Genomic DNA, 16,099 nt, shown 5'->3' on the forward strand with positions numbered 1-16,099 from the left:
AAACCCATCTAATGTAAAGCTTTTAGGTACTAAGAGTGGCACTATTCAAAACAGTAGTTGGACTCCCAGATATATGTAAAATAGATGCAGGCATGTTTTTTTTTTTCAGGCATTTTGAAGTTATTGCCACATTTGCTCTGCAGATTTCAGTTGTCTCATTTTGTGTCCTCTGCAAAATCAGACTTTTTGCTAATGTTGAGATCATAGCTCTGTACCACTTCACCCGACTGTTTATCCGAGCTCAACTTTGTGCTTAAAGAATGTATACAGTAAACTTCTGTTAATATCTTTGGAGGCATTTTCAATGGATTCAGTCGTCTGGCATTGCAGGAAAAATAGGTGGAGAGAGTTAAGGGAAGCAACATGCTCCAAATAGTCCTTCTAGCCAGGACCGATCCTAAAAACTCAGCTCTGTTGTGACTGAAACATTTCACCACAGTGTAAACAGTTGTACTTTCCTTTTTCCATTGTAGAATTCTTTGTGTATCTTTGACTGTGAGCGGCACATATAATCAGAATATAAGTGTCCTGAAGGGAGTTTCAGAAAAAGTAAAGTATCAAATAACCAGCGAACACTGCACAGTTTACCAGGCGAACGACAGTTAAACTTGTTTCTTACGTGTTTTTCACCAGCTACAAACTGTTGTTATTATAGACAAATTATCTTTGTCGCAATGAAATGTCTTTTGTCTAATATTAGGGACTGGTAGCATCCATATGAAACACTGTAGTCTTGTGTCAACCGTACGCTTAACTTGAAAATCCAAAGATGTACGTTCATTAGTATCTGGTACTTTGTGAACAGAAGCAGAGCTGGGATTAAAACATTGTGACCTAGTTTTCCCGTTATAGAGCGTGTTCTTAGCGTGTCACACACGTAGAAATGTTGATGGAACAAGATCATAGGTCTGTGGTTCTTCTACACGCAAAATGCAAACTTTAAATACAACAGCCTTTGAAGAGTGAGTTTGCCCCAAGGGGTATATTCAAAACTATTTCATTTAAAGGCAGAATCATTAAATAATTAATCAGATTTACTCAACGGCGCCGTGCCCATGGTCATGTTGTACAATGGATGTGGCTTCACACTCTGCTGTGTGTCTGAGTGCAGGCACATTTGTAAAAGCCTGAAGACGAGTGTGTGTTTGTTTGAGACACGCCCTGTTTTGTACACTAGAAATCCTCCTTGTTATACTTGTTGAGTTCTCTTCAGGCTGTGTACTTCACTGTCAGCTGCTTTGCTTTTACATCATAAGCGGCCAACTGTCGAGGCAGTGAGCGAAGCACACACACACATGCACACACTGCAGAGGATGAACCACGAGTTATTTACAGTTGTTGTCTCCTTATTTTCACCACAGGGCAACTGGAGGACCTGAGGTTGCCATGGGAACTGGCCCCTGGCCCCAGCCCCCAACTGAGGCTGAGCAACTCCAGGCCTTGATGGCTGCAGCCAACGGTGAGTCCTACACCTCATCATCTCCGCTTCCTCCCTGCTTTCATTTCATGCTGTCTTTTCCGAACTGATTTATCTTTCACTTGGCACACGGATTCAGGACGTGTGGGAAGAGGCGGTTTGTTGGTCTCCCCGGTTTGGTCGGAGGGCAGCCCGCCAGACGCACTCATTGATGAAGCTCAGTCTGTCCACATTGATGTTTCCATGTGGTGAACCTGTACTGATAGATACGCAGTGGAAGATTCCGATGATATTCATTCAGCGAATGTAACGACCTGCAGGTTCTCTGACACGGGACAGTGTGTTGAATTTACTAACAAGACATAAATGCATGTTTCCACTTTACACACCAGACACATGCTCACTGTTTTAATAAAATCTGCAAACCGTATTTTAACATGGAGGCGTCACATTCCTATAACTAAAACATATTCCATGACACTCTTCCGGTCTGTCACACTCACTGACTCATCTTCAGGCTCTGCAAATGGAAAAATTACACAATCAAACTGGCAGTAAAAGTAAAAGTGCTGCAACACGCAAACCTGAACTGCACGGAGGTGATGAAGGGACACACCACAGACCAGGGTTTCCACTGTTATTTCAGCACATTGTCTCTCCCTCACCTCACACACAGACACACACACACACACAGACACACACACTCACACACACACATACACACACACACACTCGTCCTCTTCTGGACACTGCACCGGACATTGTGTGGGATTTTTGTTTTCCATCCAAACCGGAGAGGTAGAGAAGGAAAAGCACATTTCTTGAGGGTGACGTTAACCTGCAAGTCAGTAGCAGACTTCACAGGCTGAACAGCCCGAAGCATCGCAGTGGAAAGAACAAACAATGCTGGTGACGAACACTATTTAGAAGTCTCTGTGTAGATGAGCTTGATTCAGGAAGGATTCCTTCAATATTTGAGCCTCACGTTAGAAGAGTGTTTTGCGTCTCTGCTTTTGCCCTTTGAGAGGCAGCACAAGTTAGCGTGACAGATCACACCCGTGTGTGTTTCTAGAGGCTGAGAGGGACGGCTGGATGGGGGAGGGAGCGCTTGTGGCTCTGGCTCTGCAATGCAGGGGCTATGGGAGAGTTATGAGATGAGCAGCTACGTCATGCACACACAGTGCACGGCTGATGGAAAACCAGAAAGTCGGAGGAGTGTGCTCGGACAGCCGTTTCATCATCCACTTCAGATTAACCTCCAAACATCTGCTCACCATCAATCACTTTGTCGCACCTCTTGTTGATGTTGATCTGTACAGTCCAAGCCTCATTAGTTCATTAGCTTAGTGTCTTTTTATCACCTGTTTACTTTTCACCACCTCTGTGTAACACTGTCATACTAAAACTTCCAAATGCTTCTTTCTAACAATTTTCATCCCTCTCTCCACTCCCTCCTCACCCCCTCTTACCCCCACTCTGTCCCTCTTCCCCCTAGAAGTGAGCGAAGCGACGGCCACCCTCGGGCCCGGCACCATGGGTCTGAGCACCCGCTACAGTCCCCAGTTCACCCTGCAGCACGTGCCCGACTATCGCCAGAACGTCTACATCCCAGGCAGCACCGCCACCCTGACGTCCAACCCCCAGCAGCAGCAGGCCACCGCGCAGCAGGCAGCCCAGCAGGCGCTGCCCCCACCTCAGGTGTCGGCCCAACCCGAGCCCCCCAAGGCCGCCCAAACCCCGGCCTCCAAGAAGAAGTCCACCAAGAAGGAGAAGAAGTAGATGTGGATGCAAAGAGGTGAAGAATGATAAATCCCGGCCTGATCGGAAGAGAAATCCAACCCCTCACATCCCACCACCACGTATCTCCCTGCTCTGCTGTCACTCATGAAGCCACAGTCTAAACGTTGACAGCAAGTTACTCTGAACGATGTTGTTGGTCCTTTCAAAGTTTTGTGAAGACCTCAGAATTAGAATTTGCCGAAGGCTGTTAGTGTTGCTACCTTGTGCTGTGTTGAAGGTTCAGTATTGTTCACATACTCAGTGTCTGGAGATATTATTGGCAGGGTGTGGGGGGTTACTGCTGTTTTTCCTCTTTTTTTACCTTTTGGCAAAAACAAAAAAAAAAATCTAACTTGGACAAAGAGATTCAATGTAGGGAACCTTGCTGGGGTGACAAGGCTATACGCAGTGATGTATTCAGAAATGAAATGTTGACGTCTTTCATGTTGGATTTATTGTGCACTTTCCTGTCGGTGGAAAGTCAGCTGTTGTAAAGTACGCTAGTTGCTATCCATTAGATTCCTATAGGGTCAGCCTTGCAGGTTCTTGAAGCAAAGATCCTGTTAATACAAGGCTGCTGTTTGACACCTGTTACAAACTCTTCTGCATGCTCATCAAGGCTCAGACCACATATACTAGTTTAGAGTTGCAAACTATGCATTACAAAAACAAAGTGGAGGACATCCTGAATCTTTAATCCTCTTTTCAATCGCAGGTCAATATAATGCACATGTAGCATTTACTTGACACAAAATGAAAATTACTTTTGTAATCATAGTTTAAAGAGAAAAAAAAAGAAGATTTTAACCTGATATTTTTATGACCTGAGCATGCAAACAGAGGAGGAGTGGAGGAGCTGGCAGAGAGAGGGGGGGGGGGGGGGGGGTGCAGCAGAGGACTTGCTTCTTGTATAACAGCTCCAGGTGGGTGCAGACGCCTCCTGCTGCGCCACACCATCTGCAAACCCCTCCTCACACCCAGCTTGTGTCCTTCCCTCCACTCATGACCCCACGATGAGAGCCAAACAAATAGAAATGCACTGTTTGTATTCTGAAGACGAGATAAAGTAAGGGTAGTAATCACTTCGGTCTTTAGGGAAACATGTAGATGTGGTAAACTGTAAGTGCTTAGGAGTTTCTAGACACTTTGTAGGACCTTTAGGGCCACGATGGAGTATTTCCCCTCACTACCCTGAAGTGTTGAAGAAACTTCTTGATGTGACAGTAACTTGTTTTGTTTGTTTGCTTTTTTCTTTCTTTGGGAGATGATAATTCGATAACATAGAGGCATAATGTGTATAAGATATGAAGTCTTTACTTTGCCGTCCATCTATATGTCAGGCTTTCGGCCGGATACAACTGCATGAACAGAAGGCATCCTGTAGGCTGGGTCAGAGGGAGTGGAGGGGGCACAGTGAGGGGTAAACAGACTGAGGTGGCATCGTTGTATCGACCAGGGAGGGGGTGGAGAAACAACCTCGGCTCTGCCCCCTGAATGTACACAGGAACCACTGTTGGCAAGTCCACCCCCCCCCCCCCCCCCCCCCCCCCCCCACAAACTTTCTCTAATGCACTGACCCAGGCAGAGGTCATCAGAGCCAAGCACAGCCGTCCCTGTTAGTGAGGAGATACCATCACACAAACCCTCTGACATCTCGCTCCTCAACTGAAATCAATGAGAAACCTCAGCCTCTCTACCACTAACCTCTCCACGTCCACTCCCTGGTCCTGCGAGGTTCCTCCCCACTGTAAATAAGCACCAGTCCTGTCGATGGTATGAGCCAGGTGTTTGTAAAGCAGGGACGACGTCAAACATTTTCAAAAATAAAAAAAGTCCCTCTCCACAAGGCGTGGCTTACTACTGGAATGTGTTGCATTTTGTTTTTTCAAGAAAAATAAGAAAACCACACTTTGAAAAAAAATCAAAATAAAGGAATAAAAATTTGAGATGTTCTTCAACAGTTTGTGTTGCAATGTAGTAACTAAGCACCATGGAAGCCAACTAACTCTTAAGTGTAAATAAATGAATTAAAGATAACTTTAGATAAGTAAACAAAGTGACACACGTAGAATAGTTAACTTGTGGTATGTGTTGCGCATATTTTTGTGTTTATTTTCTCTCTACTATCTTTTATCACCCTGTAAAGAAACAAAACAAAAAAAACAACAAAAAAATGGAAATGTTTCTATCCTTCTGTAACCTCTTAATGTTCTTTTGCGGTGATTTTATCTCGTGCATTTGTGAAAGAATGCCTCTCATTCTCTTTCTGTCCATATGAACAAATGATTATAAATATTATATATGTGTATGTTCGTCCGCTGCTGAATTAATACTACTCTATCCTGCTGTATTATCTTTCTTATCAAATGCTTAGCCCCTCCCACGCTTTACCCCTGTGTTATCCTCTTATTTTTATGCTAATATTTATATTGCTGTTTTATTTTCTCTTGAACACTGACATTTCAAATAAAAAGATTCTGAAATCATATAAAAAAAAATACTAAAATGTGTGGTTTGTGTCTTAATTCTTCAAAGAAAGCTGCTTGGAGGGAGTTAACACCTGCCATTATTAAAGCTGTTAATCTTTTTTAATCACCAAAACTCATCTTGATTGAAGACGCTGTGTCCCCTGCACTAAAAGCCTCTCCTGGGCTCATTTCTCTGTGTGTGACTGCAGGAAAGCTGATTTACTGTAACACCACTAAAGTTTATGTGCTCTTATGTTGGAGAGTTCATGAAAACAGTTGCAGAACGACTGTTGTTCCTGCTCCTCCTTATTGACCAGCCTGTTAGCTTTAGCATTAGCATTAAACAAAGACTACGAGTTCAAACAATGGTTATCTGTGTAAGTAGTTAGTCTCTTATTTTCTACTCAGTCCTTCCAGTCCTTGAAAGAATATCTGTGTTCAAGCCCTTACTTTCTATAATATGCATAATACTGAGAATGTGCATTGGTTTTCTCGTAACGTATTAATGAGATTAATCTCCCTTCATTTCTGTTCATTAAAGGATCCACAGTTAAATCTGCCATGACATCTACATTTTATTAGCTCTATGATGTCTCAAATGAAAACCAAGTACAGAATTACACTTTTTTTGTTTGAACAATCATCCGAAGGTGAAACAAAATACACAGCATCTTATTGTCAATATCCGTCAGGGAAATACTGAAAACTGTGATAGAAGCACGATACGTCTTCACGCAGGCACCTCATTCTTTAAAGCCTCTCCCTGACTCGTCCATCGTTGTGGAGCTACATGTTTTTTTCCATCTTTCCTGCTGCAGATCCTGGGGGCCGGTGAGGGGAACATCTCAGCCTGCCGCAGCTCTTTGTGCCTTTCACAAGCTCTTACACAATAACACTCGTCCCTATAAATAGCCGATGGGACGTCACTAAGCAAAACAAAAGGAGCGGGCTTCAGCTCACTGCTGCAGATGTTGGGGGATGGAGGGAGGCACTTAGATGCAAGAGTGATGGAGAGTATGTGAGGGCTGCTCATGACTCAGGTTGCTCTTTAAAGATAGGGTTATAGATAATGAGGTTTCCCAACACACTGACAGAAAAATTCCCAGTTGAAGATCAAAATAAAATGTAAAGAATTCACAATAAAGAATTACAGCATCAGTCTCTGCAGACTCACAGATCCAAAATGGCCGGCTCCTCTGGCTCTTCTCTCCGTTGTGTTGTGCGGTTTCCGCAGCAACCAGCAGCCCCATCTCCCAATGCTTCTACTCCGTGATGCACATCTTCCTTACAGAACAGCCGAGAGGCCATGATTTGTTCGTGACTGGGGCCTGAATGACCTGCACTGCGATAAACATATTGAGCAATTAGTCAAACCTGGCAACATGGAGAGGAAACGTGATGAGTCAGAGGTAATGAAGCACTGCAGGTTTGCCCCACTTAGATTCCGTGTTAGTTTTTTAGTGGAGAGATGTTCTATTTAAGGTGAACAATCAAAGGAAACCAGAGTGTCATTCATAAGCTCCACAGGACACTATTATAACAGAAAACCGCTCTGGAGTGACATTGTCAGCTGATGTTTGTCATCCTGTGACTCACAGAGACTCCTGCTGTCCTCACTGTCCCCATGTGTCGCACATTTCCCCGAGGAAAGCCCCAGCAGAAAGAGCAGATTGTTCTTTTATTGCCCCCTTCATACCCCCACCCACCCACCCCACCCCTATCTCGCTTAATTAAGCACATTCCTGCTGATTATACACTCAGATATACACAATGGAATGACACTGACAGTCACACAGAGGCCAAAAAAAAAAAAGAGGCTTCAAAGGAGTGAAATATAGCAGAGTGGCTTAAAGAGTGGGGCGCCATCACTGACTGGACCTCGACAATGGACAGCCTGTGTGCCGTAACAGCATTAGTCAGACAGTCCTGAACACAAGACAGAGCGACTGTCACATCCTGAGTATGAGGCAGTCCACAGACATACTTCGGCAGTGCTCACACTGTCAGTGGTTCCCTGTTATGGACCCTTTTTTTAAAAAAAGAGAGAAAAGTTCACTTCAAGCCCACATAGGCATCGTTAACATCAACAACAACCACTTCTCTCTCCAGCACACACTACACGCTCTACATCAAGTTTCCTTATCTTGTCCAGACACAAAAGGAACATCAGCTTATCATCAAGTAGCATAAGAAACGCAAAGCAAAAAGAAAATAGGAAGAGGAGCTCTGGACATTTCCTGAATGGGAGGAATTGTAACCCTTCTGCCTGCTATGCCAGAGATCACTGTCCCATTTTAAACATCCAGAGCACCATTTCTCCTCGCTGCATGCTGATATTGCAAAGGAGTTTCCGAAAGACACTGAACTTTACAAGCACAAGGCAAATCTGTTAAGAAGACTCAGTTATGACAAAAATAAAAAAATAAAAAAAATGACCAAGATTTCAGACACTGCCATGTTAGCATTGTTGCTTTGAGTCTTATTACATTCAAGAACAGTTGGTTAAAAGACAGGTCCTCTGGTATCGACCTGAAAGCGGCATTAATGGCAACAGTGAAGAGGGCAAAGACTGCCAATGTGAAAATATAATCTAATGAAAATATAAATTAATATTTTTCTGGTTGATGTCAAAAAATCTCATGTGGTATAATGTCGCTGTTGTGTGATAAAGGATAATATAGTTCTTGCAGATTTTGCTGTGTACATTCTGGCTCCTAATACTGAATCTGTTAGCCAGTCTCGAGTTTGAAGTTTCTTTCTGTTTAATTAGTTTTTCCTCTGAACATTCAACTTTGCCTGCTCACATGAGATGGTTGGTTTATTCTTTGATATTTTATGATCGCAAAGTGTCATGTGTTGACTCTATATGCGTATATTCATGTATCAAGGCCACAATTACTAAATCAAAGTAAGAACACCCTAAAGCAGTTTTATTCAGTTTTCTCTCAGAAAGCAAAGCCGTGAACTTCTACGTTCCCACTTCAGGGAGACGAGGATCTGAGCAGTGGGAGGAAGGAGAAGGATGTAACGTAATAAGCTGCTAGTGGCGGGACAGGAAGTCAGTTTCCGCGCCTGTTTTTGTGGGTGGGGGATGGGGGGTGGGGTGGGGGGGTCTCCCTCAGCTGTAAAGTGAAAGAAAGGAATCCTCCCCCGCATCCTCTGCCATGACTTCCTCTTTTCTTCTTCCTTCCCTGCCCTCACCCCTCCCTCCTGCCCTCCTATCCTGCAGCTGTGTCTGCAGCATGTTGGGTCGCCACATGTTGGAGGACAGAGCGCTCCTCTGTGAAGCCATCACAGCCGGGATAGAGAGCCGCTTAATCTGGACTTTAGCGGGTAAAAACTCTGGGATGAAATGTATACATTTGCAGAGCCAAACCATTTAAGCGGGGCCTGAATCCAAACGGCACATGGAGATGTTAGAGAATCAGATCAGGTCAATGTGGCGTCTTCTCACACGGCCCAGTTAGAGGAAAAGAGGCTCTGCAGTTTTTTTAGGGGGACGTTCACTATTAAAAATTAACAGGAAGAGAAATAGATGGGAATGTTTTCTCTGTTGGCACGCAACTCTAAAAATAACATCCAAATACCACCCGCTGATGGGTTAAGCATGACAGCACACACACACACTTCCATGTGCTTTATTATTATCATCTTTATGGAGATATATTTCACAGAATGTCTAATCAGTGTGTGTGTGTGTGTGTGTGTGTGTGTGTGTGTGTGTGTGTGTGTGTGTGTGTGTGTGTGTGTGTGTGTGTGTGTGTGTGTGTGTGTGTGTGTGTGTGTGTGTGTGCAAACTATCTCAGCTGAGAGGAATGTGCCCATCAGGCCGAGTTACAAGGGGGTTCAGTTCTGTTTGACTGAAAGAAGAAGAGGAGGCCATTGAAGAGGAGCATTGGAGCACTGCAGCCTGAACGTTGCTAAGGCTAACACTGCCCTGATTTAAAGAGACACAGCAATGTGCTGGCTGCTGGCTCGATTAAATCACAGAGATGGAGCTGTGGCAACGTGGAAGAAACAACACAATGCTCCCTTTCAACCCCCTTTTTTTCCCCCTGCACTGAAAAGTCTCCTCTCTATTCTTTCTCTAGTTCACTTCATCCCTCGCTCTCCTCATCTCTTTTGCCAAGAGCGCTTGCTCCTGTTTTCTCAGCTGAGAGGATGGAAATCAGACAGCGGGGAGGGGGAGAGGACGAGAGAGAGGAATGAACGAGACAGACTGAGGGATTGAGAGGTCTGAATTTAGGCTGATGGAGAGCCGGGGTTAATTGCTTCATTATGATTTCGCTCCAGAGAAAAGAGAAGAAGGAGGAAGAGGATTGTGTGAAGTCAAGGGTCCGAGTGACAATCAGTGGCAGTGAAGTCGTCTCACAGGAAAAGGATGAACTGTAGATACAGAGGGGCTGTGTGTGTGTGTGTGTGTGTGTGTGTGTGTGTGTGTGTGTGTGTGTGTGTGTGTGTGTGTGTGTGTGTGTGTGTGTGTGTGTGTGTGTGTGTGTGTGTGTGTGTTCGAAGATCAAAAGCCTCCATCTGGTGCATTGTGGTTGGAGGGCATCCTCTACCCCCACCCTGTAGCTGCACCCTCGCTCACACCCAGACACACACATTTAAAGCTCCATTCAACTAATAACCCAATCCCCCTTTACAAGCTGTGCACTCCATAAGCAGTGTGTGTGTAGTGGGTTCATGTTGCCACCTCCTCTGTCCTCTGAACACACACACACACACACACACACACACACACACACACACACACACACACACACACACACACACACACACACACACACACACACACACACACACACACACACACACACACACACACACACACACACACACACACACACACACACCCATTGTATCTAATCCATTGCCGTCACCACTGCAGTTGTCACTGTAACAAAAAAATCCTGATTCCAGCAATGGCAGCAGGCACAGAGGAAGGAGAGCGGAGCTGCGGGCATGAGACAACAAAATGTGTGTATGTGACTACAAGTCGGCATCATGTGTTTAAAATCTGCACATTCCTGTGAATGTAAGCATGTGTCCGTGTGTGTTTCCAAAGGCTGGACTGTGAATGTGCGGTTCCTGAGACATTGACACTCACACGGAGACATGTCGACAGCTCAGCGCCATGGCGACAGGTGTTGCCGAGGAAATGGTGCAGCTGCTGCATGGATATTTCAGCCTAATAGCGGTGCACCATCAAGCTACTCCGAACGTCACCCCCGCCTCCCCTCGACGCTCTGAATCAACATGCTGATAATAAGAAGCAGGAATGCAAACTCTGGAGGGGAAGTTCATCTTTGACACAGAGCAGAATAATTATTGGATTATGACAGTTTGATAAGACGGAGCAGCTAATGAGGACGGTCCAAATCTTGTTCACGGTGTGGAATCTCGTCCGCTTCTGTAGCTGTCATCAAAGTACATTCATGTCATTTTTTTAGTCCATATAAGGAGACGAAAGTCCAGATACTTGTCTTCTAATAGAAGCAAACACAAACAACTGTAGTCTCTTTCATGTAAAGAACACAGAGTTTAAATTACACCGATATTTGTGTCAAATGTATGGAATAAACGTAAAAAACTCTAAAAATAATGAATCAAACTCTGTCCTGATAAAATGAAAAATAAAGTGTACAGACTAAATATTTGTGGTATCTATCATGGCCTTACATGGCCTCTGTTCTATATTTATCTATCCACCCAGACCTTAATGTAACTCAATAACTTGTCTTCTCTCTTCACATTTAAATGCTGTGTTCACTTTCTTTCAGCTCTTTTTTGGTCGCCACCATGAGCACTCAATGGAAAAGTGTGACTCTCCACCCACTAACTTCTTTCCCTAGTGATCATATTTAACACTTTTTTCAACTTCCATCTGTCCAAACACTGTTCTTCTGTGTGGCCTGTTTTTTAAACTTTGAAGGACAAAAAAACAAAACCTTGTACATTTAATCTATAGATCTTTCAATATACACAGTGGGTTAATTCTGATAGTGCTTCTGTTTCAACTCTGAATTTTCTCAATCTTTAGAGGTATGGTATTAAATGGAGGACCCAGCAAGTACGTTCATGGAGTTACTGTATTTAGGATTCACATAACTAATTACGACTGCAGCTTTAATCCTGAAGCACTATTAGCTGTGAACCAACCATTATCAGTTTTACTCACTAATATCAAGGAGCAGGTATTCCTTTGTCACCAGAATTCACATAGACATGATAAAAATGAGCAATTCCAATTAAATTCCACAGTAATGACTAAGCCAGCCAGTGAGGACAGACATGCAAACATGCACAGAAGTAGAAGCCAGGCCAAGGTTGCATATTTGAGAAACTCTGGGGGATAAAAAATCTAAGCCTGTGGAGTCAGCAAGGGGAATCATGGGAATATGGAGCTTTATGTCAAACTGTGAGCATGGTCTGGATGTCAGCAGTGGACTGTGGTTCATGGCAGGACCTCTGGGACAGGCGGTAAAGCCATCAGCAGAGGAGGACTCTGAAACACACTGGGACTTCACCCAGGGAAACCTGGGAAATCAGAGCCAGCATGAAACATCCATGAGGTTTGCACTGATCACTGTAACAGAAAGACATGTCGGGGAACCGTTGTTCACACTCCCACTGATGATATAAACTCAACACATTTGAAAAAGAAACAGTCTGACAATGCTGGCATGTTGCTCGTACTGAGAATACTGTATGTGAACACTGCGGAGGTTATGAGTCGTATTTGTTCCAGTTTCAGTGTTTTTTTTTTGACGCAGTGCAGTCGGGCTGTGCACAATTAAACTTCCTAAATCAGTTCACTGTCTCATTTGGAAATCTGCATGAAGCATGACTGGCTTGTTTGCGTGAATGTGTTTGTGTCTGTGTCTGTATGTGCCTAAACAGCGGGCAGAGACAACAACCCTGTGAGAGGATTAATTAGGAAATACTGCAGGATGTTCAGAGAAATGAAGAGAGAAGAGGAGGAGAGAAGAGAGGGAAAAACAAGCTCCAGTGCCCTAATTCACTGCTCTCATGGTACGTCACAGAACCTCTCCCTCCCTCCCTCCTTTCAACTCACACTCTTTGTTCTTTCCCTCCCATTTGCCTTTCTGCAAGCACAGAAAATAAAATCATTTATTTGCTCAAACATTTTCCCCTTCATTGCTTTTCACTGTCCCCCGCATTCATTTTCTTGTCTCTACTTTTTCTAACCTAGATAGCCAGACTCTCTGCCCTAGATAAAATGGAGGTCTGTCAGTCTCTGTTTGTGACCCCGCCTTTCCTTCATCTGTGAACCAACTCATCCATGCACCCATCCTCGTGTTCCCTCCTTTCCTCTGCAGTGACCTCTCTGCATCTCCGTCTGAGAGGGCGATGGGGATCCACTTCGTGTCCCTCGTCTGCTCATGTCCATAATGCTCAAATATTGATGCGCCTGCTTCGCTCCTCGTAGCCACAGATGATGTCGGCTGGCAAGAAGATTCCCAGTTTCCATGGCAACCTCCACCATCCGATTCCCGTTCTCTTGACTCAGTGAGGGAGGGAGGGACGGAGGAACAGGGGCAGGGGTGATTACCTCGCTGGAAAACATGTAGCTAAAGGCGGAGGGGGGCTTGGCATCACTCAGAAGAGAGAGATATGAAGTAAAGAGGGAGAGGAGATGGAATAAAGTGCAAACAATTAATAGAAATAAAAGGAGAGCAGAAGTCTGAAGGAAAAAAGAGCTGAATGAAAAAAAATAAAAAAAACGTGTTCAATGGGGAGGACCCCGGGATGAAAATGTACTCCTCTTTGTCTCTCCACTCCCCCCACCCATGAAGAAGCATCCCAGCACAGTGACTGTAAGCAGCTTAACATAATACAGCTTCACAAAGACCCCTAATACCCCTTCACCCCCCACCCGGACCGACTGTCTGCAAAATGGACTGTTCCCGATATCCTCATGTACTTCGTTACTGTGGCTATTTCTGTTAATGAATCAACAAATAATAATAATTATAACGCACGTGTAACAGTAAAATATAATAATTTTCAGAAGGTAGACATGAGAAGATCAAAATATGAAACAAATAGACGTTCAACTCGACCCATCTGTGCCTCATACTGAGATAATCAGGCTTGGACTTTGTTCCCCCCACCAATCTGAGTCGTTGTTTACGAGCCTGATCTTTTCTTATCATCGCCTCTGTCTTTCTCATTACGTTCCATATGACCGAGCATCAGCCGCAGTGTTTACTGTCCTGTGTGTGTGAGGTGCTCTGCCCTTTCAGCTGCAGCTATACGTGCACATCTGTGCCTTCTCGGCCTATGTGGGTCAACTCGCACTCTACGTGGGCCTGCCTTTGTTTTTACTCCTGTCGTATTTTTACCGTATTTCTAAACTAAGAGGAGAGCCTGAAGGTTTTAGAAAGTTGGAGGTGGAATGAACATAAGGCAACAGAAGAAAGGAGAAGAGATGATATGAAGAGTAAGCAGAAGCAGAGGGAGGAGCGAAGAGCGCAGACATGACATGCAGGGATGGGAAACAAAGAAAAATCAGGGAAAGTCGGGTATGGCTGTTTTTTAGCAGCAGGAGGGAACAGTAACCATGGTTACCAGGCAAAGGATGATGTCACTGCTTTCAATAGATGGCAGCGGGATCTTTTTTAAGGGGGTTGAGGGTCTGTCTCTCACCTGTCTGTCATTTATCAGTAGAGAACAGGTGTCTACACTGAGTTATGTATTTGGATTTTTGAGGTTATATTTAGCCTCCACACGTGATAGGAGTACAGCAGACATTAGCCATTCTCTACAGACAAACATCATCATTAAAGTGACCTTAGGCTCAATACACCTCACTGACTGCCAGATGTTCTATAGTCAACATACACAATGGGAATTTTATATTTAAATGCATATTTGTGATGTATTACTTCTCACTTTCTGAGAGCTTAAAGAGGCACAGCAGCAGGGGGTGAGTGGGGGTCAGTGACTTTTCCCTACCCAATTTATTTTTTTTTTTAACAACAAATCTTGACAGGATATCTGTTTTAGTCAATTACATTTCTGAAAGTAATGCATTTTCAGACAAAAAACATTAAAGAGGAGCGGTCCGTCCTCAGACACTGGAGTCACTCCTTTGACAGCAAGCTGATATACTGTAAATTGAAAACAACTGCTCTCTGCAACTAGTAAGTTAAATATGGTAGAATCATCGTGTTATATAAAATGAGTAAAGAAGACTGATGTAGAGAAAATGTGACTTTATGTAACACTGCGATGGATTTGGCTGTTTTTCCCTGTATATAATTTATATGTGACTTCCATTTGAGGTCCTCATCAATAATGACTCCCAAGAGTTTGTTTTTTTTAACCCTTTAATGTTCACCCCGTCTATTTTTATTGATACATCAACTGTGTTTCTTTTGTCATTGAGTATTATATATATATTTGTTTTTTAACATTGAGAACTTGTTCAATATTACAAGAATCCCCCCCAAATTTTTATTTCATGAGCATCTGTGCAAATCTCCACACATTTACATGATGGACAAGAATGAGACTATTAACAGAATATACATTTAATAGTGTGGATACATATGCAGCTGCAGACGTGTAAAAAGAAACACTATATTTGAAGGCTGGTGCAGATTAAATATGTATTACAAGCTATGATGGTAAAATTACAATTCACGGAAGGTTTGTTTTTAATTGGGGACATTGATAGTGTCTGTAGGTGCAGAAGCACCGTTAACCTCTAAATGTCACCTCAGATGTCGCCTCGTTTTCATCAGTCCGTGCTCAGAATCACACGCACGCATGCACACACACATACACACAAACGGCCACACCCACAAATTGATGACCCCCAAAGGAAATCAGACCGCTGCAGGCTCAGCTGATATAGGTCAAGTCACTGACAACTGCCCTCCCTCCACCAACGTGGGTCGACATGTAGGGGGCAAGAAGACACACTTACACTATTGTTGTGTTTTTGGGGGACACCGCGCTGATTTATATTAATTTCCAGAAGACTTTCAATGATTTCCTTGATTTTAAAACAGGTTTTCACCTAAAAGAGAAACAACGTCGAAGGAAGAAAAGTCTACGTGGGCAAATCGCAGTTCCTACAATATTAAAAAATACACATCAAACACACGACAGAAAACCTTCGTATGAGTCTGATAAATAAGCAAAGCTCATAATAAAGCACAAGCTCATTCGTGAGTTATTGAGAGTTATTGCTCCAGATGAAACAAGACATCAAACTGTAACCATCGGCAACAAGCTTACGTGTGTGTAGGCAAGCTTCCTAAACATAGTGTAAACAAACGGGATGATCTCACTGGATGGGTCAGAGGCTCAGACCCTTGTGATTAGAGCCTGACTCGTCTGGATAGACACAATAGCCCCGAGGGATGTTCCACATGGATACAAGCATCATTTCAACTTCTTC

The 16,099-nt window shown here is 43.8% G+C and overlaps 1 protein-coding gene across 12 annotated transcripts in view; it reads left to right on the forward strand.

Annotated features, from left to right (window-relative positions):
• The window catches only part of LOC308110668 (protocadherin gamma-C5-like), a gene marked incomplete at its 5' end in the record, with an annotated part of 84,748 nt that extends 79,065 nt beyond the window's left edge, over positions 1-5,683 (forward strand). For 8 of the 12 annotated variants that reach the window (XM_080465109.1, XM_080465115.1, XM_080465106.1 and 5 more), the window contains 2 exons: positions 1,362-1,459; positions 2,916-5,683. In XM_080465109.1, coding sequence (XP_080321235.1) covers positions 1,362-1,459; positions 2,916-3,196 — 379 coding nt within the window. In that variant the 3' untranslated portion in view covers positions 3,197-5,683. Of the gene's footprint in view, positions 1-1,361; positions 1,460-2,912 lie in introns of all 12 variants that reach the window. The other 4 variants (XM_080465117.1, XM_080465107.1, XM_080465108.1 and 1 more) reach the window with 1 other exon arrangement.
• Positions 5,684-16,099: the final 10,416 nt, after the last annotated feature.

This window comes from Lipophrys pholis (genome assembly GCF_963383615.2).
Source record: "Lipophrys pholis genome assembly, chromosome: 6".
In the NCBI taxonomy this organism is placed as follows: Eukaryota; Metazoa; Chordata; class Actinopteri; order Blenniiformes; family Blenniidae; genus Lipophrys; species Lipophrys pholis.